The 26,607-nt window shown below is 36.4% G+C and overlaps 1 protein-coding gene across 3 annotated transcripts in view; it reads left to right on the top strand.

Annotated features, from left to right (window-relative positions):
• The window catches only part of B3GNTL1 (UDP-GlcNAc:betaGal beta-1,3-N-acetylglucosaminyltransferase like 1), a 123,807-nt gene that overhangs the window by 77,146 nt on the left and 20,054 nt on the right, over positions 1-26,607 (top strand). For all 3 annotated transcript variants that reach the window (XM_032199681.1, XM_032199680.1, XM_032199682.1), the window contains 2 exons: positions 8,660-8,755; positions 16,487-16,611. In XM_032199681.1, coding sequence (XP_032055572.1) covers positions 8,660-8,755; positions 16,487-16,611 — 221 coding nt within the window. The remainder of the gene's footprint in view (positions 1-8,659; positions 8,756-16,486; positions 16,612-26,607) is intronic.

Raw genomic sequence — 26,607 nt, 5'->3', positions numbered from 1 at the left:
GAGAGACTTGCTGAAAGTTCTTCTTGGACTGACAATTTATCTTGTTTTTTACAAATAGCGTGTACAAAAAGTTCATGTTACCATTTTCATAGAGTTTGGGGTAAATGAAGATTTTATCCAAATTTTACAAAGTAATCATGGAGAAATTAGGATTATTAAATAATCTTAAAACATGCTATTTCTGAAATACATTGTTATTGTGCTTTTGTTTTTCTTACACTACTGTTTTCAGAATTTTTCATTCAGAGATTTAAAACTTAATTTAAACCTTAATCATTTTTAGCAGGATGTGTGCAACAAACCAAGGTGTTTACGTTGAGTGACCCATGAAACTTTCAAAGGTGTAAGTCTCGAGAGCTTCTTAGTAGATCTTTCCCAGCTGGTGCTAAAACTGTGTTTGGTTTTCAGTATAGCCAAGACTTCTATTCTGTTCTCAAATTTTAAATTACGTGGTTAAGTACAATTCTAACATATGTTTCTTCTATTGATTTTCAGCTTTTTGGCAACTAAGAAATCAGTGTTTTATTTTGTGATTAAGTTAGTTTCTTTTTAAATAGTTGTAAATGTTTTTTTCTTTGTAATTGATATTACAAAGCAATGTTCTTTTTACTGTCATGTTACCTGATGCCATTCATATTTCCTAATGATAGATGCTGAGTGCCAGATGGTACCTATTTACTGGTCTTATAGGTGTAGATATTTCTGCAGGACAGGGTAAGACAGAGGTATGAAAAAAGAATGTAAAAAATCTTTTTCATGTGTGTAGCAGAATTGACTTCCTCTTAATTCTTTGAGTGTTTTAGCTGCACTTAGTATCAGCTTCAGTTAGCACGATGTGAGAGATGGTAATTTCACACTAGAGAAATTATTTTGATGAAACTGAGGATGATTACAATACTCTAATAATATGAATGTATTGATACATCAGGCGTGGGCAGACACTCACCCACCGAAAGGTGCTTACCTGCACTTGGGGAGGGAGAAGCCTCCTTCCAGGAGCTCCATTGGATTCATTAGCGGTGGCGGCAGAGATTTTGGATGAGCTTTGTCCCGCAGCAGAAGTTGTTTATGGTAGGGAGAGCCCACGTTGCCCAGGCTGCTTGCATACACGACTCTGATTTGGGTAGGATGAATCTGGGTCCTAGTCCTTGCTCTGTTTTATTGATTTGAGGTGTTCTAGATGGAGCACAGGTGCCCTGAAGCTAGTCCATACCAGCCTTCATTTGTAAGATCTTAACTACTTATGACCTTTCTTATCATTGAATTCCTGAGACTTAAAATGTTTTAACATGCTGCTTTCATGGAATGACTGACTGAGCAGTAAGTAATTCAAAACAGTACCGGGGCATGCCAAGTGCAGGCAGAACTGGGAGCAGGAGTACATGGCAGGAGCGATGCATGCTTAGAGCCCAATTGCAGAGATACAGCGTGACCTTCAAACTCCCTATGCTATGAGAATTTGGGGTGTAGAGCAAGCAGTCCCAAACGAAAGGAAATGTTAATCAGATAGTTGGCCAGGAGGCACTGAGAGAACCTACAAAATCAAATCCCACATATAAACCCATCAACAAGTTAACAGGGAGGCTGAAACAAGAAAATGTGGATAGGAGGGAAAAGCTTTGTAGTGCTCTCAGCTCTGTTTTTTCTCAGACTTTTACAAATTAATGGGCACTTAATTTTTATTTCTGCATATTCTCCGAATTTGTTGAGTTCTTTCCAGTTTTATCTTCTGCACTGTGGAAGAACAAACTGTTCTAACAGGATACTGGATTCTTGGCATGTATTAGGTCCCTTTCATTATGAGAAAGGTACATGTGTATGAAGTCTTTTGCTGATGTACAGTAATTTTTTTTTTCCTGGTTACTATATATCATTATAAGAAAGTGTACTGTGGGATAAAAAATTTGAAGCAAAGTGCAATACGCTGGTATTAGGCCATTTACATAAAAAAAAAACCTCTGATAATAGTTTCATTTCCCTCCCATGAAACATGTTGCTTTTTTCTTTTTCATTAGCGGGGAAATTCCTTTTTCTAAAATAATTGAATAACGCAGTTTTATTTTCTGTCTTTTCTTTTTTTCTCCCATTCACAATTTTGAAGTGATACAGAGTGCAATTCTTGGGACACTGGAATGCATTCAGTACTTTGATACCCCGCAAAGACTTGTGTTATGATGGAAGACATGAGGAAGGGATTTAGGGTAAAGTTAGCTTTGATTTCCTAAAGAAAACATTCTGCTATTGTAGTTGTTAATCAAATACTGAGAGTCTGTATTTTTTTTTTTTTCTCTTTACCTCCTCTAAATGTTACAAGCCTATGGCAGGGGGACGGGGTGAGGAACACAAAAGAAATACTGTTTGTATTGAAAGAAAACATAGCAAGTCTGCGTGAATATCTAGAATTTCTCCTGTGGATCTATTGCATATACATTAACACACAGCTGAACTGCAAATCCGAATCTGTTTACTTATAATGCTATGTTCATTTAGAAGATGCTTGTTTTTTATTCAGTTAACTGAGGCTTCTATCTCCCTCCATTCCCAAGATGCTTGCAAATTCTAGTATGTTAACATTGATTTGAGTTAGTAGGCGATGTTATGCTTTTGCATAAACCTCAATACTCAAAAATATTTAAGCATTTTCCTGTTTCTCTCTCAAAATACTTATATCTTAAAATTCATTGAAATTAAGATTTCCCAGGAGATTTACTCTTGGGTCAATTCAACATGAATTTTTGAAGGTGGTGTGTGGAAAAGTTTCACATACTGCTTTCTGTGTGCATTTACTTTCATCTTTACTATCTTTACTGGTATGTTTTAGAGAAGCAAACAACTGACCACTCTGTTAATCGTGGCCATGGCATCACTCACTTTAAATGACACATTGTCTTAATTTCTTTACTGCACAGTGTGTGGGGAGATGAAATTGGAGGGGGGAAGAAGTCTGGAAGACAGGTAGGGAAGTCACAGATTAGTAAAATAGTTGGCTAACAGCAGTGTATACTCACCAGAGTGGGCATTCCTTGTTAATGGAGCAGGAGATGTTCCTGGGAGTTAACAGTATGCATTCAAAGAAAACAAATTTTTCCAGACTTTTGCAGGGCTAGTGTGATTATCTTCATGTGTGTGTGTATATATATATATATATGTATATATATATAAACATAAATATATATACATTTCATATATATATATATATGAAATATTAAATAATAAGTTACAAGCGTGGTTGATGTTTCTATAAGCAGATAATTAATAATAATTACTTTCAAATCATCTTCTGAGCAATAAAGATCTCATGTCCTTTTGAAAGTGGAATTATCCTAGTATTGTGAAAATATTGTATTAATTTGTTTTTCATACATATCTGAGATGAAAATTGCAAAGTATGGATTCTGTTCTAATAACTTAGAATATTTCAGTTATATCTTACCTTCATTTGGGTACTGTTTCCAAATCTGAAAGACCTATTGAGTCTTCATCTTGCAAAAATACCAACTGATGTGTTCAAAAGTCAAATGGAAGGGTTACGTTAAAGATTTATTATGTGAGCATTGGTCAGTGTTCTAGCAGATTTCTTGTTTGTTCTAATCACAACATACCATCTGCTAACACGACTTTAAGCAGCTTGTTTTCTCTCTTTCATGGTAAAAGCTCAGCATAAACAGCAAGCCAAGTAGACAACCTCTTGGTACAGAGTGCTTCGTTCTATTGGATGGAGTCATTCTTCCATTGTATGTACTTGACTCTTTAAATACTGGAAGCTTTCCAAGAATTAGAGACTTGTTAAGGCATGGATGTTACAAAGACCACTTTTAGCAGCTTACAGACAAGAAAAAAAGATGTAAGACATGCTAAAATCATACAGGCTATTCCTTTTGCATGCATCTATTCTTTTGATTTCAGCAGTAGGTTAAGTCATCGTCATTAGTAGGTAAAAGGTCTGAAAAAGACTAGAAGAATGGCATTTGCTATTGGGTTTTACTAGGAGTATTCAACTAAGAAAAAGAGATATTCAGCAGTAGAGGCAGCTCTCAATTATCCAGCACAATAAGGCTGGCGTAGCTCACATAAAGCAAAAACACAATTCAATACATATGTATTAGAGTATAAAACCATAGTTAATATTTTTACCTCTGTAGAAATTGTAAACAAATTTTCTTTCAGAAGCAGATGTAAAAAAAAAAAAAAAAAAAAAGGTAGGTAGAGCGCAGCCTGATACAAGAAGCATTTATCCTGCATTTCATTCTTTGTGACGCTCTGTTGTAGCTAGAGATGTCAGGAGGAAGTGTGGCCATGCTAATACACACCCTCTTACACTCATCTCAGATGGTGGTTTCACATCCAGCAGCTTACAACTTGATATTAACATTTCCTATAATATAGGAAATTCTGTTTGTATAGAATTTGATGTTTTGATATAATGATCAAATAGCTATGAAAAGGGCTATCCTTTTTTTATTATTATTATATATATATTTTTTTTAAAGTGAATAGCCTGGTGAAAAGCACTAGGAATGTAATGAAGTGTGAGGGATAAGGGTGTTTGGTCAAACAAACACTGCTTTAAACAAATGTGCCCTCTCCTCCCACTACTACTGCCTTCCTGGCTGCTCTGCTTGCATCATGAGAAGTGGAAGTGTTGGGATGTAGGGAAGTAAGGAACAGGGATTTGTGCGAGGAATTCCTTCACTGTGTCTCTTGAGATTTAGGTGCACTTTAGAAAGTGTTAAAATAGACTGTAAATTTTTTAGTGATCTTTCTGTTTTTGATCTGCATAAAAAGATAAAATAAAAAGCAAGCATCAGCTTTTAATGTAATGCTAGTTCTGTCTTAAAAACTTCTACGCTTTCAGGAAAATAGCGTATGTATGAAAGCAAACACTTTTAGGTATTATCATTTAGTAATATTGTTGTTATTAATATGTCTACTTGATCCTTGGAATAAAACTAGATGGCAATAAAAGTTCTAAACAATTTTAAGAAATACAGTGCTGAAATAGCAGCCTGAGTCACCCTGAAAATGATGAAGGTGGATTCCAAGTTAATTATGACAACACCATGTTCTTCGGGAATTCTAAATCTGAACAGATTTATTCCTTCATCTACAAGCTCTATCATCATTTTTGACAAGCTGGTTCCACTCAACTATAATCCTTACAGCACAGAATGTACAGTAGCGACTATTATTGAGCATTCATTTTCCAACACAGCTCTGTGTGAGAGGTTCACAGGTCTGAATTGCTTTCCAATACACTGAAGTAACTCCTCCAGTTGATCTCATACAGGTGTACATGAATCAGTAATCAATGAAAGAAGAGGACTGAAAAAACATTAAGATCCCAAGGTGACCCAGGATATTTGGTGGGTAGAGCTGGAGAATGTTTCCAAGAAAACTAAACGTAGCAGTTACAGAGCTGCATCATAATTCAAATTCTACTTTTGGTTGATTTTCAGATTAAGGCTGGCATGTTCTATTTGTTTCTATTGTGTGAATCTTAAGTGGCAATCTCACAAAGTGAGAGGTTGCAGTTTCCATCACAGTCAGCCAATCTGACCCTTTTTTAACAGCTTGGCAAGTGTGTATGATAATTGAATAGGCAAAAAAGAAATCCCGAGGAGATTTTTCCATCCAACAAAATGAAGCTGAAATCAAGAATTTCCGAAATACAGAAAGTTGAGGTTACTTTTTTTCCTCTTGAAGATGAACTTTCAAAACTTTTTTAAAGTTAGCTTTCAAAAGTTTGGCAGGCGCTGCAGTGTTTCAGTATCATTGAACTCATGTTCAATGTGCTTGTGTTCAAAGCTCAGTGTGCTTCCTGAGCCAGGTCCTCCCTTCGCTGTAAGTACTCAAAGACAGAGGGTGTAGCCGTATATCACGGCTGGACTGATTAACTGCGGGCACTGACCAGAAAGGCAGGTCTTGTTTTCCTTTCCAAAACTTATGCCTTCCCCCTCCACTATCTCAGCAGTATCGCTAGGCTGACCCCTAACAGCGAATGAATTTAGAGAACTAAAGCTACAGAAAATGAACACTTAAAATTGGAAAAGCACTTAAATTGATATATATGTACTGTAAAGCTAGACTTCGAGCAGAGAGTTTCCCCTGTTAGCTTAATGATTACTTATGGATTATCTATACTGCTGCTGAAAATAATGGTCTTGCTATCCTCTGTTTGCTGCTGTGTTTTCCTGCATCCTCCTTTGTGCTAACCCTGGTGTTCATGGGGTTAGTTGGATCAGGGAGCAGATTCAGCTGACAACTAACATAGCAAAAAGAAGAACCTCAGCTTCACAAACAACATGTTCAGCATAGCTGAATAGACAAGTATGTCCATTGTGGCAGCAGTAGCACAGATTTAAATTTCCTGAAGTTTGTTTTGACATCACCTTGTGCATGTTGGTCTGGAAGCAGCTTTCTTTACCATTTCATGGGCCCTTAACTGCTGTACTGTTCTGGGTTCAAAGACTTGCTTGAAGGATAAACTCTTGAAACGACATGTGGCAGTTCAGCCACCTCATCATCAGCCTGAGCCTTGTCTGTTAGATTCCAAGCACTATGGTATCATTTCTGAGAAGGACAGTGAGCCACAGAAGTAGGAAAGACATCAGTGTTTGCAGCATGTGATGACAGTTTTGCTTTTCTCAGTTCTCAGTGTTTCAAATATGTCCTATTTGCTTTTACTTTAGTATTATACTTCATTTGAACACAGATTGTGCAAGATGTTTGGGATGTATGCTCTTTGCACATGAGCATGACTAATTACAGTGAGCTACATCCTTAAGATTAAGCACATCTATGTTCCCCGATGAACCTGGCTGTGCTGAGGAAATCGCATTCTAGCCTCTCCAAACACACTTGTATTCCAATAGGCTCAAGACTGTCTTTGAAGATTTTCTTTCATTCTGAAATGAGATTGAATGCAATGCATTCTAGCCTAGCTTTTCTCCCTACTGTTGTTTTCTTTTGGGATTACTGTTTGGCCATTGTTCAGTTCAGGCCATACTCAATTGCCCTTGTAATTAGTGTGGAGCTAATAACCATGTACTGACTAATCATGTCTGCTCTGATTTTCTGGGATTGTTTTGACTCTTTCAGCTCCAACTGGCTTTTGTGGGGAGTTTTTGACGTTTAGCACCTCTGCAAACAGCATATTTCAGTTATGAGCAAGCTGTTAACATGTTAAGTCGTAGCCATCAAGTGACAGTATTATTCTGACTAAATGTGACAGCCTAAAAAGTGAGTATCTTTGTCTAAGTGAGTCACCCTAGGATCCCTTCATAGGCAATGAAGTTCTACCATTCTGGTTGTGGAGGAAGAAGGCAGTGTGTTTCCTTGCAAAGTGGATGCCTGTATTTGGTCAGATGATTTGTGCCGTAAGAAAAGTGGGAATAGATTACCTATCGATTTTTGATTAGACTTCTCTGCTTTGCTTGGAGAGCAAATGTTTGTATAGAACTGGGTGTGTAAGATTGGATCTTAAGTTCGTGTTTATCTGTGGAAGTGGAAATTGACAGATGCAGAGTTTGAGGAGCTCCATCCCAGGTTGAAGTCAGGAGGAACACCGATAGGATGTAAATGCTTAGATGCACATGACAAAATTTGCATTTGTGCACTAGTGCTTAAGACTTTCAACTACATAGGAATATTAATTTTGCCACTATATAGCATGCTATGGAATCATCTGCTCATAAGATCAGCATTTTCATAGTGTTTGGAGATTGGCAGTAATCAGGAAGTTTCTTTCCTTCTGCCTTTGTAAATGAGGCTGTGTTCCTTATTTCCTGCACAGTTCTTGGAAGCAGGCATATTATCTTGTCTTAACTTTGCACATTCTGTTTGACAAGTTCAGTCTCTTGTTTGGCCAGATAATTCATCTTGTAATAAAAGAAAGAATCAGTTTACCTTCCAGAATCCAGATTCTGGTTTATTTCATGGCTTTGTTTACAACAAGTTTGTTTAAAGCTTCAAGGACTGATCTGTGTAGTTCTTGGCTGTCACTATTCAAGAGGATGAAATTAATAGCCACTCCCTTTTTGGTCCCTAAAGCATTTTCTTTTTCAACAACCTTTTAAGGTAGGTACCACTGGGTAGCAAATCCATAGAGCTCTGGTAATGATTAAAATAAATTGTATCTTACATGTCCAAGCTTGATTAAGCTTTAAATGTCTATGACAGAAATAAAAGATCAATAAAAATTCTTACTTAATATATGTATAAGGAATGCAAAATGGAGAAATCAATGTAATATTCTAGAGTTTAAGAACTTCAACTTTTCAAGATTCTTCTCAATTCATTCCCTTCAATATCAGCAGTGGCACTTTTAGTAGAACAGTCATTTCCAGTGTATTTCTCAAAATTTGAAATATAGTCATCTGCATGTGTTGCAATTTATGATAGAATATAAGGTTAAGAAATATGAAGTAGTAATTAGATTAATTTGGCTGTGACAGCTCAAAGATGCTGGTATACACTACATCTTAGGCACGAAGCATATGCTTAATTCTAAGCACTTGAATTAGTGATAAAAATTGCTGGATAGTAAGTGTGAGCATGAGTATTTTTAAGATTTTATGTGAATACATAAGCTTTATGTTGTTCCCCAATGGGTGCTACTTTGACATTCTTTTAATTAAGACTTTTTTCACCTTTTTTCTAGGTGTTTACCTCCCATGGACCTACTGTGATCATGCCAACCTGGTTCTGTTCTCGAGAATGGTTTTATCATGTGGGAAAATTTGATGAGGGTGGAAAAGTGAGTGATAATCTAATTCAGAGCCATTTGGATCTATTCTGTGTGTTTTGGAGCTTAGGGGTTTTGTTTCTACTGGTTTAAGTGATGTTTTAGGGCTAGAACGGGTGGTTCTGATTTTTTTTTTTTTTTTAAAGCCTTCATTTATTAGTACTATAAAGAAATCTGCACAGCTATTTAGTATTTTATTATTTAAACCACAACTTAACATTGTTATTCTTTTTATAGGGCTCTAAATGGAGCTCTCCTGTGCTATGCAGTGTGTTTATATTATATATATATGTATACTACATAAATATATACACACATATACATGTGTGTGTATGAGTATTAACAAATATTATCCTTTGGTCTGCCAAAAACATGTAATTTAAAGATATGGCAGACGGAAGAGAAGTGTTTAGAGTGGCGAAAAGGTTTGCCCTTACTTACGTGACGGGTGAGTGGCAGAACTGGCAACAGTGCCTGCCTCCAAGTACAACCTATATTTACTGACCCATGCTCTTGTTTTTTTTAAAATATAATTCCTTATCATTGTATTTTCATTCTCTGAAGAGTACGTTTGACTTAACTTCTTGGGCATTGTAAGCAAGCTCAAAAAAGAAAGAAAGCTAAACCACAATAAGGACAACAGCAAGCGTAATGATAAAGATCAAGGTTAGATTGAATAGACCATTGTTCTGTTCTCTTTGTTTTTGCATTTGATTTTCTTTACTTTGTTCTGTTTTTTGCGTGTGTTTCTTTTTTCTGCTTCTTTCTTTATTGTTTTTGCTTTATATATAATCACGTAGGAGCTATGCCACCAGTTATTTAGATGTAATTAGTCAACAATCTTAATCCCAATGATTTTTCAGCAGCCATGTAAGATATGTCCTTCAAGTCTTAAAAAGTAGCAGTGATAAGTTAAAAATTTTGTTTTTCCCCATCATGAACTGTCCAACATGTCAAAATTCAGCCTCTGGCTAATATGGAGGACCTTCAACAAAAATACCCTTCTAACATGGGTTGCAACAGGCCATTAAGTTAAGTCAAACCTTTGTCATATGAAGGTTTAGAGGAAAATCAGGTCCTAAATTGTTTAACATTTAGTACTGCGAGTATTTAGTATTGGTTTAACACTTCTCCATTTGAAAATAATTTCAGGCAAAGATTTTCTGTATATATCAATAGTTTGTTATAAAGTGGTGCTGTTAGGAACCAGTAATGAGTACTTTTAACGGTCTTATTCATGCGTGTGTATGTTCTGACCTGACCCATCATCTGATTATATTAACTTGATCACTTCCATCTCCATTTTTGAGTTACTATTTAACAGTATGACCTCTTAAGTGTCATATTGCTGCAAATAAACACAGAAGCAGGCCAACAAATGTCCACATTTCAGCCTTCTCAATTTGCTAAACTGTTTGCATGCCAAAAAGCTGCATTTCTCATTTGGAATTAAATCCAAACACCTGTTCTTCATATTTCAGTGCTTAGTACAAATGGAATATAGTTCTTCCATGGAAGAAATGGTGATTTGATGTTTATGTTAATAGTATGGGTGGACTGATACAATATAAATAAGTAAGCTATGATGTAATCTTCTTTTATTAGAGGTAGGTATGCATGTATCTTTCTGTCTATCCAGGCTTTATGCGAAACAGAATTTTTCTAAATGTTTACAAAATGTATTTAGAAATAAAATTCTTTCTGGTCAAGGTCTGCAGATGTTGGGAATATATTCCTTTTGTGTAATCTCTGTGTCAATGTCCAAGCACAACGTCAAGCAGTATTTTCAGAAATGGTGACTAATAACCCTGACAAGTTTGCTTTATGCACCAATTGCTAATTAAATAAAATTGTTGAGATTTTTTTTATGCAACCTCTGAGATATGACAATTAAAGAACTACTTGGAGGTATCTGATTTTGTAGCAAACTCTAATTGTGTGCTGAGACTAAAGTAACATAATAGAAATGACCACAAGCCTAGAAAATAACTTTTTAAGTAATATCTGCTGCTAGGAGGAGAGTTATGTGAACCATATTTCTGACTTATTTTTTCAGGAAAATAAAGGGAAGTAATCTTCATGTTACCCAACCAATTAAGATAAGGAATACAATATGTACTTATTGAAAGAAGTTGCAGGACTTTACTAAACCCATCAGAAATTACACTTGAAAATTAGGGTGTGACATCAGCCTCATGATTGTTTTTGCCTGTATACTTTTTGGTGTCTTCTAACAGCTAACACCCTGGGTGAAAAGTCAAACTGTGACTAAAAGCTATGCTGAGAACAAATCTACAGGGTCTTATACAATATGAACAGCAGATTTCAAAGCTATATTATCTGTTAAAGTAAGGAACATAAAAGGTCATTCACATTGGTAGACATGTTGTCTGCTACTTCCTAAGAGAAATTACTGGTATGTATATTTGATACTGCACTTCCATTGCATGTAAAATCAGTATTTTGTTGTTGTGGCTACCTGGCCCTTTGTGCTTCTACCAAAATGTATTATTCAGAGGGAAGTTCAGATTTTGATTGTTGTTAATGGCCAGGTGAAGATCACTGGGAAGGCAAGTTATTTGTCACTTGGCAAGTCATTCTTCTGTTCTAGTTGTTTGTCAGTAATGGCACTACGCTAAAAAAAAAAATAAAAAAATGGTTTGTTGTTTCAGGTAAATGCGCTAAGAAATCTAGGGTACAATAATAACAATGTAATTGAGCGTTGCTTACCTGTAGGCTCCTCTGCATGCAAACATGGCAAATTGTGTAGTCTTGGCTATATTCAAGGAGTATTGTTCTTGACATCCTGACAATACCTTGCCATGCTTGTTTCTTTCTCTAGAGTTTTAATTGGTCTCAAATTTCAACACAGAAATGCTTCTCTTTGAACTGCAGCCTGTCACCTCTGCATTTAACCTTCCTTTTTAAGTGTATGAGAAGTAAAAATAGACTGGTTGACTTAAAGTTCTAAACTAATCTTAACGTGTAAACAGGGGGAAATTATTCTTAATGAGCCCCAGAAGGAGTAGCGTGTTATAAGCCAGTGGCCTTTCTGAATGCAACTGTGGTTCAGAACAAAGTCTCAGAAGCTCTGTTTTGATAAAAGGTCACAAAAACCAGGAATTGAGGAGGTGTCAAAGTATGCTTTGGTGCAAAGGAGGTTGTAGCACATGCTGCAAAGCTCTAAGGTAACTTTGCAGTTTGTAAGGAAGTAACTAATATATTTTTCCATTTTTCTCTGCCAGAGCACTCCAATATTCCCTCCAGAAAAGCAGACAGTTACAATAAGGCATGAAGGGTAAAAGGCTAAGTAGGAATTTGTTTTTTCAGAACATGAATTAAAATACAGTCAGTCTGTCAAATAACCTATCAAAATGCTCTGGAAAAAAAAAAAAAATCTGGATAAAGCACAGGCACTAATGTTTTTGGCTTGGTATAGTTAAGGCTGAACAGAGATCAGTATTTGATCTAAAAACAAATGAAAGTGATGGAGCCAATAATAAATTATGCTTTATAAGCTGTTTGAAAATTAACCCATACTCCATGCCTAATGACATTTGTGCTAGCCTATTATTAAATACGATTTAGAATTTACCACGTCCTTTCCATTTGACATCCCTATCACCTTTGTTAATTGAACTTCTCTTCTCTGTGCCAATACAATTGGATGAAAGAATTTTTTTTTAGTTTCCTCTAACGTATTATTTTCCAAACAATGAAGCAAATTTAACATTATTACAGGCTTCAGGTCTTATAACTAAGGCAAAATGATTTAAAACCATGTTTGGATGGGAACCAAAAGAGGGTATGACAGATTTGCAGAGAGACTTAAATATATCTTGGATAATCCTGAAGAGAAGCTATTAACAGCAATTTAATATGGAGTTAGCTTGTGGTTAGTCTGCTTTCACACTTTTGGTGACTATCCTGAAAGAAGTGAAAGTAAGGAATATTTTTATTAATTAAGATTTCTCTTTGAAATTAGTAATTTCAATGAGAAGTTCCTGAAAATACTGAAAGATAGATAATTATTGATAAATGGCTTTAGTTGTGAAGTCATTTCATTTTTCAATTTAAATTAGAGAAGAGCTGCAATTTCTTATTTAGTTCTTAATAGCTCTTCCTGTGTGCACTGCACTTTGAACACCAGCTGAAGCTGAGCAAGAGATTTTAGTGCCTGGCAGAACAGCATTTGTTTCTAAGGAAAAATCCTTCGTTTAAAAGAGGGTGTGTTTTGTGTTCACCTTCGTGCTACCGACCCTTCTGCATGCGTTAGTTCTGTAAATCCAAGACTTAGCTCAAGACTTTGAGGAAATACTCTTGGACAGCTGTTGGCTTAAGTACTTTGAAAGAATAAGTAGTTTGGTTTTTACTCAGCAGCTCAGTTACAGGAGCTGAGGAACAACATTGCACAGAGGGCAACTTTTTCATTAAAAGCCCCCCAGAAATTGTTGATCAGTGTCCTCATCCTCCAGATTCTTGTTCTCGTTTTAGGAACCGTGTAGGTTGGGCATAAGATACCAACCACTGACGTGGAGCCGCAAAATTTGTAGCTAGAATTGCTTGTTGTAGTGGTAGCTGGCTTGCAGCTCCTTGCCGAGTGCATTGTTGAGGACACTACAGCTGGAATTCAGTGTCATGTGCAGGGATCTGCAAGGAGTACGGAATGAAGAGCTGTGAGGAGATAAGAAAAGAAGAATCATGGAATGATTAGTTTGGTCCCTGAGCAAGGAATTACTTCAGTTCAACTTAAGGTGTGCCTGATATCCCACTGTGTGTACAATATCAGTCCCCTCATCCATACAGACAAGTGTTAACACAGTCAAGTGATACCTGTCCAAAAAACTGTGTAAACACAAAAACTTCACCTCTTTAATAGCAACATGTTAAAGCAATCTATTTATCTGAATGTGGCTGGTGCACACTGCTTAGAACTGAGCAGGTGCAAGCTGCATTTTTCCCTAGGAGCTGTAATCAGCAGCTGATCAGCACAAGCTTGAGTGAAGCAGGCCGATAAGTTTTTCCCTTCGTGCAGCAGGACATAAAGGGTTGGGTTTTGCCTATAATGTGGAAAATCCCATTTGTAGTTCAGTAACATGTAAACTGTGCAATTCAATTATATTTATTAATGCTGAAAGCTATTTATGTGGTAGCCTATTGCTGAAATGCTAGATTGTTAATTGATACTTTTAGCTATGGGTATTCATTTTCCAAAAATATACTAAAATATCCCTTTAAGAACTAAGCAGCCTTTTCTTTGAAAGTTGCATTGTTTGACAAAGATTCCTGGTGTTTAAAATGCCATCTGGATCCAATAATGTGTCTCAATTGGGAAGAAACTCTTGTATTGCACCAAACTTACACACTCAAGAGCCATAGGAAGTCCCATCCCTGCAGGATCTATAACACAGTCAACATCTTTCCTCCCCTGAAAAATGTATGTCAGTGCTTCTCCTTTGTAATGTGAGAGGCCACTGCTGAGCAATACAAGGCACCTGCTCATTCCTAGGGGTGAGTGTACTTTATTTCAAAGTATTTCTGCTAGCTAAAGCAAAAGAGCACTCCATAACCAAACAGCATTTTGAAAGATCCTTTTACTTCAGCAATAACTCTCGTTTTTTAAAATATTAGTGGTTAAGTTGAATGATGTAAATGCATATCCAAAAGAAAAAGAGTTGCAGTGATGAATGTGATGTAATGAAATCTCCGAATCAAAATATGACTGCTGCAGCAAACTGGTATGTGCTGCAGCATTTGTGCCCTGCCTGGCACAGTCTGTTTTATGGCTGGAAAAAGGTTTGGAGAAGGTTTAAAATTTTGCTGCTAACTCTCAAGAATTCCTTGAAAGTTCAGAATAAGAAAAAAGATAGAAAGGGCTATGAGATAAATGCAAAGAATCTGAGTTTGCGTTTTTCTTCTGTACTGATGCCTGTGGTTGCTGTCCATTCCTCCAACCTCCCCCAGGTTTCTTTTGGGACTTTCACTGTCGGTTCATGTAAAGTATTAATTGCACAAAGTTCTCTAAAAGCTTTCTTCTGTATCTGAAGTCAAGGTAGAAGACAGACAAGTATTTACGAAGATGAACTTGCAGGTCAGCTGCCCTTACCAAGCAAGCCGATCAGAATCCATTGCGTTTCTGAATCAGGGAGTGTGGTCCAGTCCAGCACCTTAAATCAATCTGTTATGTAGTGATGGCTGGAGCTGTGAAGTACAGAGCTTGATTGCCTTCTGATTTCTCCCAAGATACATATGTTCAGCTGAGTATTTTGGATTTGTTTTCCAGGGTTCAAAGCTTTTTTGTCTCATTCCTCTCCTCCCCCCATTACTGCTCAGTCCAGACCTTGTCAGACATGAGCACTCAGTGTGGTGGGTATGAAAAGCAGACACTGAACCCTACTGCTGTTGTAACTAGACGGCCAGAAGAAACCACAGGGGGATTTTGTGTCCAGAACTCTAATTTAGAGAATCTCCTTTTCTTAATTATGGAAGAAACTCAGAAGATGTGGTAATGGGGGAAAAATATTCAACTCTTTTTTTAAAAAAACTTGGGATTTTATTTTTTTCTATTGAAATAGAATATCTACAGTTGAAGTTTATGCCCCCCTTACTCACGCATGTGAATACAAGTAAGAATAAGGAACAAATGTATTTCTCTATCTTTCATTTATTTTTCCTCCTCATGTGTACATTTAGTTATAACTTTGTCATATCATCTTTCAGCTTTTTATTGATTCTACGCTTAGTTGGCACAGTTGTTCTTTTTTTATTTTGATAAAGCCTTGTGACCCTTTAAACACTAGGTTAGATGAAAGAAAAATCTGTATATAAACAGAAAAATGGATGTTCTAGCCATATTTCATTTTTTTCAAGAAGTTGCACCATTGCACAATGTAAATAGATGCTACCTCTACACTTTCAGAGCAGGGCTGAAGCTTTAAAGGTGGTTTTGTGCTTTGGTATGCGTAACGTAACTGAATACTGTGTGCCGTATGATTGCCTTTCTGACACACTGCCTCTGACATGAAGATCTTCTGATTTAAGGTGGGAAATGTTGCATATAATCACGATATTTCTAGTATTTTCTGGAGGTTGATAGATCCATAGTTCTAGAAGGTATTTTTTTTTCCTGTGTAGTGTTTCAGCACTATAGCTTGTAATTCCTTTAGGAAGACCATAGCATGGGAACATGTTGGAAGAAAATGTTACTTTTTTGGATGTTGCCTTATTCCAACTTTTTTTTTTTTTACAATGGAAGTTCATGTCTGTCACAATGGGGCCTGACTCACCTTTCCTAAGTAGAGACCAGAATATATATTTGTACGGCAACCAAAGAAAGAACACCAGTTCTATGAAAACAAAAACTCCACTCTCTGAAGTCACTGATCCCTTTCAGTAAATTACTTGGTTACTTGGCACTTCAGGCTTTGTGAACTGTAAGCAAGTGCATTTCTCTCTTTACGGGACTGACATGTATCAAGCTTTTCCCTCTCAAAAGGAGATGATGTTGATGATGTTTATATTTCCACCTATGTCCTTGTGGTCAGCTGCAGTTCATTTTCAAACAACACTGCTTGCCTTTTTAATAGTTTTATCTTTCCTACAGATGTTCAGGTAAGTTCATGGAGATGCACAGAAAGAATTTGAATAAAATGTTGTTAAACATTCATTTGGCAGAAATATATACCCAGATATAAGTATGAATACTTGTCACTTCTTGGTTTGAAATAACTGCTTCTCTTCCAGGGTGTTCCAGAAGATTTGTTATTTTTTTACAAACACATCCAAAAGGGTGGTGAAGTTGTTCGAGTAAACCATTGCCTTCTGCTGTACCGATACCATCCACAGGCTGCAACTCATTCTGTCCTAGAGTAAGTTGATTTTTTATTTTTTTTGTAGAATATAAAAATTAGCTTCATCTTGGATGATTTTGGATGATTGATGTGTAATCTCTAATGGTTTATTGTTGTGTTGTTGTCTTTTGTTGTTGTTGTTTGTTTGTTTGTTTTTAAAGCAGCAACTATAACAATATGCTGCTAGTATCCTTTCTGTGTTGATGGAAGGTTAGTTTTCTTTTTTTTTTTGTTTTGTTGCCATAACCTGTTTTTGAGGAACGTACTGTAATGCTGGCATTGAAATTATGAACTGCAATCTCTGATTCCCATACTGGTGCCCAACACTTGGTGTACCTACGTGAAAGATTTAGTGTGGATGGTGAGGGTGTTTTAACATTGGAAAAATATTCCAGGAAATTGTTCAGCCTTTGCAGCTGTTCTTGAAATAATTTCACAATAGGTACTGTAAGAGCAATCAAGGGTTTTGGGGACTGCATTACAACAGTAGTATTTCCTCAGCTTCCAATTACCATCCCTTCATCTGAGACTGTAACTGATCACATGAGATCTTGTAAGCTGCCTGAATAACACCTCCAATTATTTCAATGGTGAATGGTCCCTTCATGGTAAAAATTTTACTATTTTTTTAATATCCGAGGTTTTGCTTCTCATATTTTTTTTGCCATATGAATCATTATCTAAGAAAAATTTATTTTAAATCTTGATTTCAAAAAGAACTGTTAGTTTTAAGAAGTAACCAGAACCTATTGTAATACCAACAGAAACCTTCTGTACAAAATATAATAAAAACTAAACCTTTCATCTGGTAATCTGCAGCAGTTACATATATTACCTTCATATTTTATAAAGTCTAAAGCATCTAAATCAGGTAATGATGTTTGAGAAATACCTCTGAGGATGTGTAGGAGTAATTATCTCAGATGCTTCCTTGTAAGCTGCTGTCTGCTGCTATTACACTGCTGTTGTACCTTTGATGATGTTAAACTGTTGATGCTGATTCTTCTACATGCTTGATTTATTTATCAAAGGTGCTCTTCCTGAGCAGAAGTACTGCAAGCTGAGCCAAAGTTATAACAAAAACAAAACTAAATATTTCCTTCTCTTATATATTGACATTAATAAAAGGTTCTGTGAGTTTTACTACCCTTTGGGGGTCCCACAACAAAAACACAGCAGTAATTAAGTAAACTGTTTTCTTACCAATCAATGACATAGACACACTCTTCAGCCAGGGCTGTGTATGGCTTTGTCTAGTAAAATTAAACATATTTTTGTATGTGTTTTAGTTACATATCACTCTGTTGTATTATTGTAAATACTTTGGTACAGTAGTGTATGTATCATATCATGGTCAGTGTCACTGTAGATCTTTATATGTACATATGTGTAAAAATCATTCAGCTCTGAAACAGTCATTCCAAGCAAATAGAAGACACTTTTTGAATTTTGTAAATGAAGGTGAGATATGTTGTTTTCCTTTTTATTAGTATTTAAATATAAATTGGGTCATTTTTTGTTTTTTTTTGTGTGTGATCGTTCTGGCAGTTGGTTACAAACTCTTCAGCCATGCATCATGGGATGCTAGGTCTCTTGGAAGACTGTTGCTTGTGTCTGTGGGAAAACATCTTATTCTTGGAAATGAGTTTGGTCTGAATTTACTGCAAGCTGTTGCTTATTCAGTTCTACAAGTTTGTGTGGCACAAGCACCCTGAATTACAACACACTGTGAGAATGTGGAAATACTGTAAACTGTTTCAGATGTGCAGCTTGCAGGTCCAAATTGGCGCCTTTCTTGTCTCATTCTAAGAAGTGAGGCGAGCCATTCTTCCTGTTGGCTTTTTCTTGGTCATATCGTTAATAATATTTTGTGTGAACTTTCAAATATGAAGTTGTGTAATATCTCTCCTTATTGGCACGTTCCCCTGTTTATTGCCTCAGTTGTAAAGGGCTGGCCAGTGTTTGTGTCTGAAGACTTCATGAAGACTTCAGTGTGCATTGTTGTTGTGGGACTCAACACAAAAGTTTATCATTTAAATTGGGGCTTTCCTAATCTGCCTTTTTTTCACCTCAACTTATTTAATGCATGTTCTACCTTTTCTAAAGTCTTTTTTTTTTTTTTTTTTTTTTTTTTTTTTTTTTTAAGTATTTTTCTGTGTTTTGTTTGAGAAGTTTTCTGTGACATTTTGCCTTTTGTCATTGGCCTGTTGCCTTTGCATTTTCAGAGTTAGACTAGACCTGGATTATTTGGGAGTAGTAAACCAAGAACCAGATTAATATCTTGTCTGACAGCAAAATGATGCGTATGGGAAAGCTGATACTTATAACAGTTTATGTCTAGTTTCGGTCTTAAAAAAAAAAATTAAATAGTTTGGAGGTGGTTAATAGGACTTGTTTATAAAAACGTGCATAATTCAGTCTTTCAGCAAAGGCTGCAGTCACTTGCAGCCTATTGTGGACTGATTTCAGTTTATACAAGTGTCTTTCATTACTGTTCAAGGGACAAATGCCTGATCCTGCGTTTTCAGACTTGCTAAAGCGTATATCAAACTATTTGGCAAGCAAAATTTCTTTATTTAGTCAGCATAATTGTAAACACTAATGATTTTTAGGTCATTTTCTATGATTAGTGTCCTTCTGGAACAAATATCTAGAGGTGAAAGTATCTGTGAAGCAGGAAACAAAAACTTATTTGCATTCTCCCCTACCCTGGAGGCATCAGACTGAAATATTAAATGTTGTGGGTGTGTGACAGAATCTGAATGAAGTACAGTCTATATTTAGATTTCATTAAGTGCATACAGAAATATAAACTTTCTCATTGCAATTTTGTCTAAAGTCTATGATGGATGCTTACTAAATGTGAAGAGCTATACAGCTTTTGAGAAACTTCACTTCAGCCAGGAATTACAACAAAAAATCCCACATATTGTATCTCTTGGATCTAAATCAGTTTATTTCACATTGTGGCTCATATCCTAGGGGTGTGTGTACTTTGTGCTACATTGCTGCATTACACCAATCTGATAGAATATCAGAGATGCTGTTAATAGCGAGAAGTACCGTACTAAGAGAGTTTGTTGTGTAATAAAAACATAAAAAAATTCATAATTTTCATCTTGTAAAAAGGGAGAAAACTGTATATAAGGCAATGCACCTCACTGCAAGATAAAAATCAGTGTGGTGGAAGAGGAGCAATAAAATACTGTACTTGTCTTTAGGTGGTGTTTCTCATGAAGACGTACAGTTGGGGCAGGTAGCAATCTTTGTAGCAATTTACAAACTTGGTCAACAGAAATTAAATATATGCAGAAAATAAGGTTTGTACATTCCCACTGAGATTGAAGAGATTCTCTTTTGTGCAGAAACTATGAAGCATGCTTAAATGATTTACAGTAATTTCATATGCTGTGTATTCAGAATGAGTATAATATTGTAAAAGCTCGTTCTGCAGAAATACCCCAAATTACGTAATCTATTAAAACCATCTGGTTTCAGGCACAAGAAGCTTCCAGTGTCATTTAAGCGAAAGAGAACAGGCATTTAGTATGAGACACACATTTGGTTGTTTTAGAGGTACTCGGAGGCATGGGTCTTGTATCACCGATGAGCATAGGAATGCCTGCTTCATTTCCTGCAAAAACATATGCATCCCAAAATAGGCAGGAGTGAGGAATAGCATAACATATTCCTGTACAACTGCAGTAAAGATGAGGTCAACTGCATTTTTATCATCTATGTCTGCATTTGGCACTTCAATTAAACATAGAAACTAATGACCTCATTAGATTCTTGAAAAGCAAATGGCATTAACATTGATAGTCTCCGTCTTTCTTAATAAGCCTTTCATGAAAAATAGGCCACAATGCAAACCATGCCTCAGTTAATGACCCACGACCTGAAGATGAACTCAGACATTAATAGAACCTATTAACAGTGTAAATGTAATAACTCAGTGGGACGATATAGTCCAGCAATTAATAAGTTCACATGAAGTTCAACAGAACAACGACAAAAAAAATCAGTTTATTCATCAGTGTGGTCAAGGTTCAAATGAGATTCATTTCTGAATTTCTTATGGATTATAAGAACCGTGAATTTCGCATGCGAAGCTAGCTGAAAAAAGCTAGCTATAAAGAATCTGTTCTTTCAGCTCTCCCTGTGATTGGAAAGTTCTTTGTTCTTCCACCTCTGGATTATCTATCAGGTGAGATTCACCTATAGTATAAAACCATATTATCCCGCCATGAATAGGAAAGTGTTGGAACAGGCTGGTCACTTGAATAGTTCTTCCTATCTAACATTACCTGAGTAGCATGTGGGAGCAATGTATGTAGTAAAAGTCTGATTTATAGTATCACCGTGGATGATAATCAATGCCTAAAATTTCAGTACTGCTTAGGATATTGGGTTTGTATTTTATATTTCACAAGTACTTGTACATCTGTCTTTGTTCTGCTGATTCACTTATGTAACCTCACTGGGGGGAAGGAGGGAGAGGGAGTCGAGCATTATGGCGAGGTTTAACAGAGCTCAGACATTAAATCATATAGCTTTTATTGTCACATTATCTTTCATTTCAAAATAGGAATAGAGCAGATGTTTCTTGACTCCTGTATTCAGTCAGTAGGTCAGCACACATTTTAACAGAGCTCCATTGTTACATTACTTGGGTGGATGGTATGGTAATAACTGCTTGGGACTGAGTAGCATACTTCGTAGTCATTCTCACCCACGGCATGAATACCCGCAGTTTGCTCCTGCAGAATTTTGGCTCCTCTTCTTCCTTCCAGACTGCATAACTGAGGAGAGTTGAGGGGCCATGGCAAATGTGAAGACTCAAGAATGGCTTTCCAAATTTGAAAAATGTATACTTCTAACCTTTCTTTTGTGAAGGAAAAAAAAATAATAATAATAATTAATTAAATAAATAAATTAAGTAATTAAATACTTCAAGCATTTGGGTCAAGGAAGAGTATTAGGATATGGGTACCCACTTCTGTAATCAGAAAAGTTTGTGTCACACCTTCTGGCTGAGGAAAATCATAGTTAACTGAATACTGGCTAGGAAATGATACTAAAGGCAAAGTATTACCTTTAATGCTTTCTGACATGGTAGGAAAAAGCAGCCTTGTTTTGGGATGGTGCAGAATAATAATACCTTCTAGTTTTTGCTGTTGGCTATGAATATGTAATAATGCAAAATCTGAAAGCTGTGAGAATCATCTCTGAGAAGTGGTTTGTACAACTTCTAGATTGTTTGAGGCATTTTCTTTAATCATCCTTTGCACGTTGCTACAGTTCCCGTCTGCTGCACCTGCACTGCCTCTGAAATGATGGGAAAATGGCATTCCCTTACCCCTTGAGGCAGGAATCCCAGTTATCTGTTCTGGAAGCATCCAAAAATATGGCAAACTGGGTAAACCAGAAACCTAAAGGGGATAACTGAAACTCTCTCTTTTGACACTCCGTAAGTTACCTTTTGCTTCAACATGTGAGCTATACTGTTCAGGCAGAGCAAGTTTTCACAAAGATTAAGTCTGTAGTTGTCACTGCAATTAAAGCTCAAATACAAATGCCTCAATTCCGTATCTGTGTGACCATCTGGGCGTGCACTGTTTTAAAGAATTTCAAGGTTGTAACTCAAGACCACAAAGCATTTGATATACCTTAACATTTTCATTAAAAGGGCACAGAGAATATGGGGATGAGATTTTTTTTTTTTTTTTTTTTTTTTGGTGAGCATTTTCTGTTTAGGATTATAGTAGACATTCTTCAATGATGCATCTTCAGAAGAATGTCTCATAAATGGCGCTAGAAAAGTTCACAATTGCTGTATATGTTGGCTTCATTTACACAACCCAAAATACTCATGTAAGAAATCCGTTTTTTTGCAATTAAATGAAGCTGTCTAACAATATTCTTGTATTCAAATGGAGATCCAGTTTATTTTGAGTTTAATGAGTTTCATACCTTTTTATTTCCAAGTACATTTTCCTTGGTTTTTTACACCCCACACTTGCAATAACTCAGTGTAACATTCATATATACGATGGGGTCAGCAAGTCGGCTTCAGGCTGAAATGTGTAGGTGCTCACCAACAGCGAGATGTGGACTGCTTGCATTTTACCTCTGTAGGAACCTCTGGAATAGAGGCACCCATCACATAGAAAGCAAATTCATTGTCTGGAAGCAACCAATTCTGAATGTGCTGGGACATCTGCATGAGAAACAGTAATATTTTCTGTGTGCCTGGATACAGATTGCTTTGGATCTCAGGTTCCCTGTTCTGGAGACTTTTTTGGGGAACTCTGCTGTTTCTGCGTTGAAAACTAAAGGGTACAATACAGTTTTCTGTATATTAAACTAAACTGGTATTTAATATATAGGTTGCTTTATTTTTTTTTTATTATTTTATTCAGTTGTATATATTCTATTTTGCTTCCAAGATAGTAAAATAGTTGATGTGTGAGTATCACATCAGAGAATGACTTATTTCTAATCCGTGAGATCTTTAAACCCTAAAAATAAGTTTGTCCAGTTTTTGATATTTAAAAAAATACCTTGGTGTATTTTCATCATGAATGTTCTTGCTTTTTAGCTGGAATGCGATAGGCTGGTGAGAGTCAATGCACAGAAACATCTAACTGTAGGCTTCTTCGCAGCAACCTTGCAGACTGTAGAGCCTTTGAAAATGCAGTCAATGCAGTCATTAGTCATCTCTCGGGCGGTAACAACTATTTAATTCAATATTTTAATTGACCTAATTTCATTTATTTTTCCTAGCTTGTAGCCACACAATGTAGGTTGAGTCTTGCTGGGTTCTTCCTGACCTTGCTCTGTTGCTGGTGGCTGTCTGAGCTCTCTGTTGCCCTGTCTAGCTTCTCTGCAGCTAGCCTGTCTTTAGAAGGTTTGGCAGCCCACAACTGAAAGTTACTTGATAGTCCTTTTTATGCCTTGTAAGGTGGCCTATTTTTTCCTCAACTTTCTTGACTTTGCTAAGCTCAGGAGGGAAAGAAACTTGACTGTCACTCAAGTCGACAGGACAGATTCTGAATATAATAGTGCTCTTGAATATAATAGTGCTCTTCTTCTGAAGGCACGTTTCAGTATTAAAACATTTCCACGTAAGCAATAATCTTTTTAGAAGCTAGCAGAAGCTCTAGAATTTTCAGTAATGTGATCGTGGAAAAATAACTTGACCTTCATATTTCTTTCCTTGAATTTTCCTTCTGGGAATATAGCGTGCTCTAATGAACATGGAAAAAGGCAAGTGTCAGAGGATGCCAGCAGCAGCTAAAGTTTTGCTGCAGGAATGCAGCTTGTGGTTGCATTAGAAGAGATTTGCAATCAAACACATTATTTTTTTTTTTTTTTGTTCCATTAGTGGAAGTGCTCATGCACAGCCATAGTCTTCAAAACAGTGTGGAAAATTTATATGGAGTAGGTAATTCTTCTTGGGTTCATCTATTTGTGTGTGATGTTCTTTCCAAGTTATCACACCACAACTAGTGATTAAGTGCTAAGCAGCCATGTAAGGATTTGGCTGTGCTCAAAAATCTCATGCTGAGGTGAAGTGGGCTCTCCGGAGCTAACTCAGAATCCCAGAAAGAGTCTGTATGTCTCAGTGTTACGGGGGTTTGATGTTTTTCAAACCATAACTCAGGCTGTGCAGGAATGACACAAATGAAAACACAAAATACCTGTTGTTAAAATATTAGAAGAGTTTGCTAACCAACTTCTGGGAACAAACTAGGCTACCTAGTAACCTCAATAACCTCAAATTTTATACCTCAGATGTATACTTCATAGGAATAATTTGGAACAATAAATTCATATCTATTACAGGCTTTTGGGAATTTGATAATCCATTACCAAAAGGAATAAAATTGAAAATGTTTCATAAAAGTCAGACGTTACTATAATGCCAGATCATCATACATCTCTAGTGATCATACCAATGTATGCACAGGTTTGTAAGAGAACCAAAATAAGTGTAATGCACACAGGATTAAGGATAATCAGGACTGCAGCTAAGGGAGCAGTCTGATCCACTGGTAAGAATGACTGCAGAGCTGTGCAGCTCCTCTTCCACACTCCTTGCACACTTGGACAGTTTAAATCCTTAGTAGCAAGGAAATCTGAGCGGAGTTTGGTTTTCCATGTGATGAGGTGCTTGTGGAGAACAGAGATACCCCTAGTCAGGCAGACAGCTGGGGTTACAGTTTACTGTAGGTGCCCTGTGATAACCTGTGCTGACCCACGAATCAGAAGCCCTATTTAAAGCAGACAAAATAACATATTTGTGGAGAATTTTGATGTGTAAATTCTATACAAACTTAATATTGTTGGAAGACTGTGGGGCTCAAAGTTAAATTGTGAAGAAGGTATATTGGTAGGAAAAATATTTGCATCCCAAGGCAAATAAAACCATAGGCAGGGGTCTCACAGGAAAATTGCTAGCATTTTTCTCTTAATGCTTTAATTAATCTCAAAGAAAAACCATTCATAAAAAGCATAATCTAGCAGGATTGATTTTTTTAAACCGTGTACATTTTCCACAGGATGCATTACAATTTGTAGAACAACTCTTAACAATTGTTATAAAGTGTACTGTGTTCTGCCTTGATAAAGTAAGTGGAAAAACCTATCTGAAGAAATGTTTTCAGAAGGGACAGGAGATTAAGATGGCTTTCAGAATGTTGTACAGAAGAAATTTTCAACTCAATATGTCTTGTTCAAGAGATGTAGATTAGAGAGATTTATCTGTCAAGCCATAAAGGAAATCAATGTATCTAGAGTGCTGTTTATTAAATACCAGATAAGTTCTTAGTTAATGAATATTTTGTGAACCCTGAACATTAAACAGAAGTTCTTAACAGCAGGTGGCTTTCTTTAAACAAATGTAAATTTTGTAGCCTTAAATATTACGTTATATGGTGGGGATATGTTTTTAAATATAGACAGGTTTGAAAGCGACAGGACGTGTACACGAAAGAAAAAAAAGAAGTTATAGTTGTCAAACTGTCTCAATTCAATTAGTTGGGATGAAATGCTTCCCTTCAAGTTGTCTTCTTTTGTCGAGAATGTATCTTGAACCTGTTAAAGATCCCAGCCAGTCTTTTATTTAAGGATTGTACGTGTTCCCTTGTTACTGGTTGCAATGCCATGTGGTTCATCAGTTGGCATTAGTCTCACTGTTGTTTACCTCAGCCACTTGGCTTAAGTTATATTGTGGAACTTATTACAAATATGAAGATGTAACGGTGTAATTGGACACAGATGTGTGCCAGCTTGCTCTTTTCTAAAGCATATTTTAAGGCATTTCATGAGACATAGCACTTTAAAGAAGAAATTAAAAAAAAAAAAATCCACTGCTTTTTGTTTCTTATAAAGGTGATCTCCAGAAGAGTCAGTTATTCATATCGGTGCTGAATAATACTTCGGAGATTTCAAAATGAAATCACTCTTATTTGGTCTAGTGTGTGCACACACAAGAGTTGAACTGTGTGTTACAGCTGATAGTTTCAGTGCTGTGAGCGACTTCGCAGTTCCGTAATTATTTGTTGTTGTTCCAGTGTCTGCCTGGGCTTTGAAAAACTGACTTTTTGGAGACTTGGCCTGAATGCCACAATGTAAATGGACTTTCCTTGAAGTATTGGGATGTATATTTGGGTACTGGAGTACTGACTTTGTGAGATGTGAACTTTGCAGCAACAAATGAGAATGAATGTATGGGCAGGTGGAACATGAAGAGTTCATCTTGGGTTTAGGAGGTGGCTTGCCCTGTATGCACTGCAAGTTATAGAGAAGTTCATGCGCTGATGGGTTATGGGCAAACACTGTATTGATGGGCAGTCGAAATTGTTGGTATTAAATTTGATTACCATAGCCACAGTTTTTCATCTTGTAATTTTCTATTAAGATTCTTGAAAATAACAGTGGTTTAGCTATGACTTCAGATCTATTGTGATGATTTTTCTTTAAGAACTTGCACTGAATTTATTTTTTTCT

This window comes from Aythya fuligula, chromosome 18, assembly GCF_009819795.1.
Source record: "Aythya fuligula isolate bAytFul2 chromosome 18, bAytFul2.pri, whole genome shotgun sequence".
Classification (NCBI taxonomy): domain Eukaryota; kingdom Metazoa; phylum Chordata; class Aves; order Anseriformes; family Anatidae; genus Aythya; species Aythya fuligula.
Note: the sequence above shows the minus strand (reverse complement) of the source record. Positions and strands in the feature narration are given on the sequence as shown.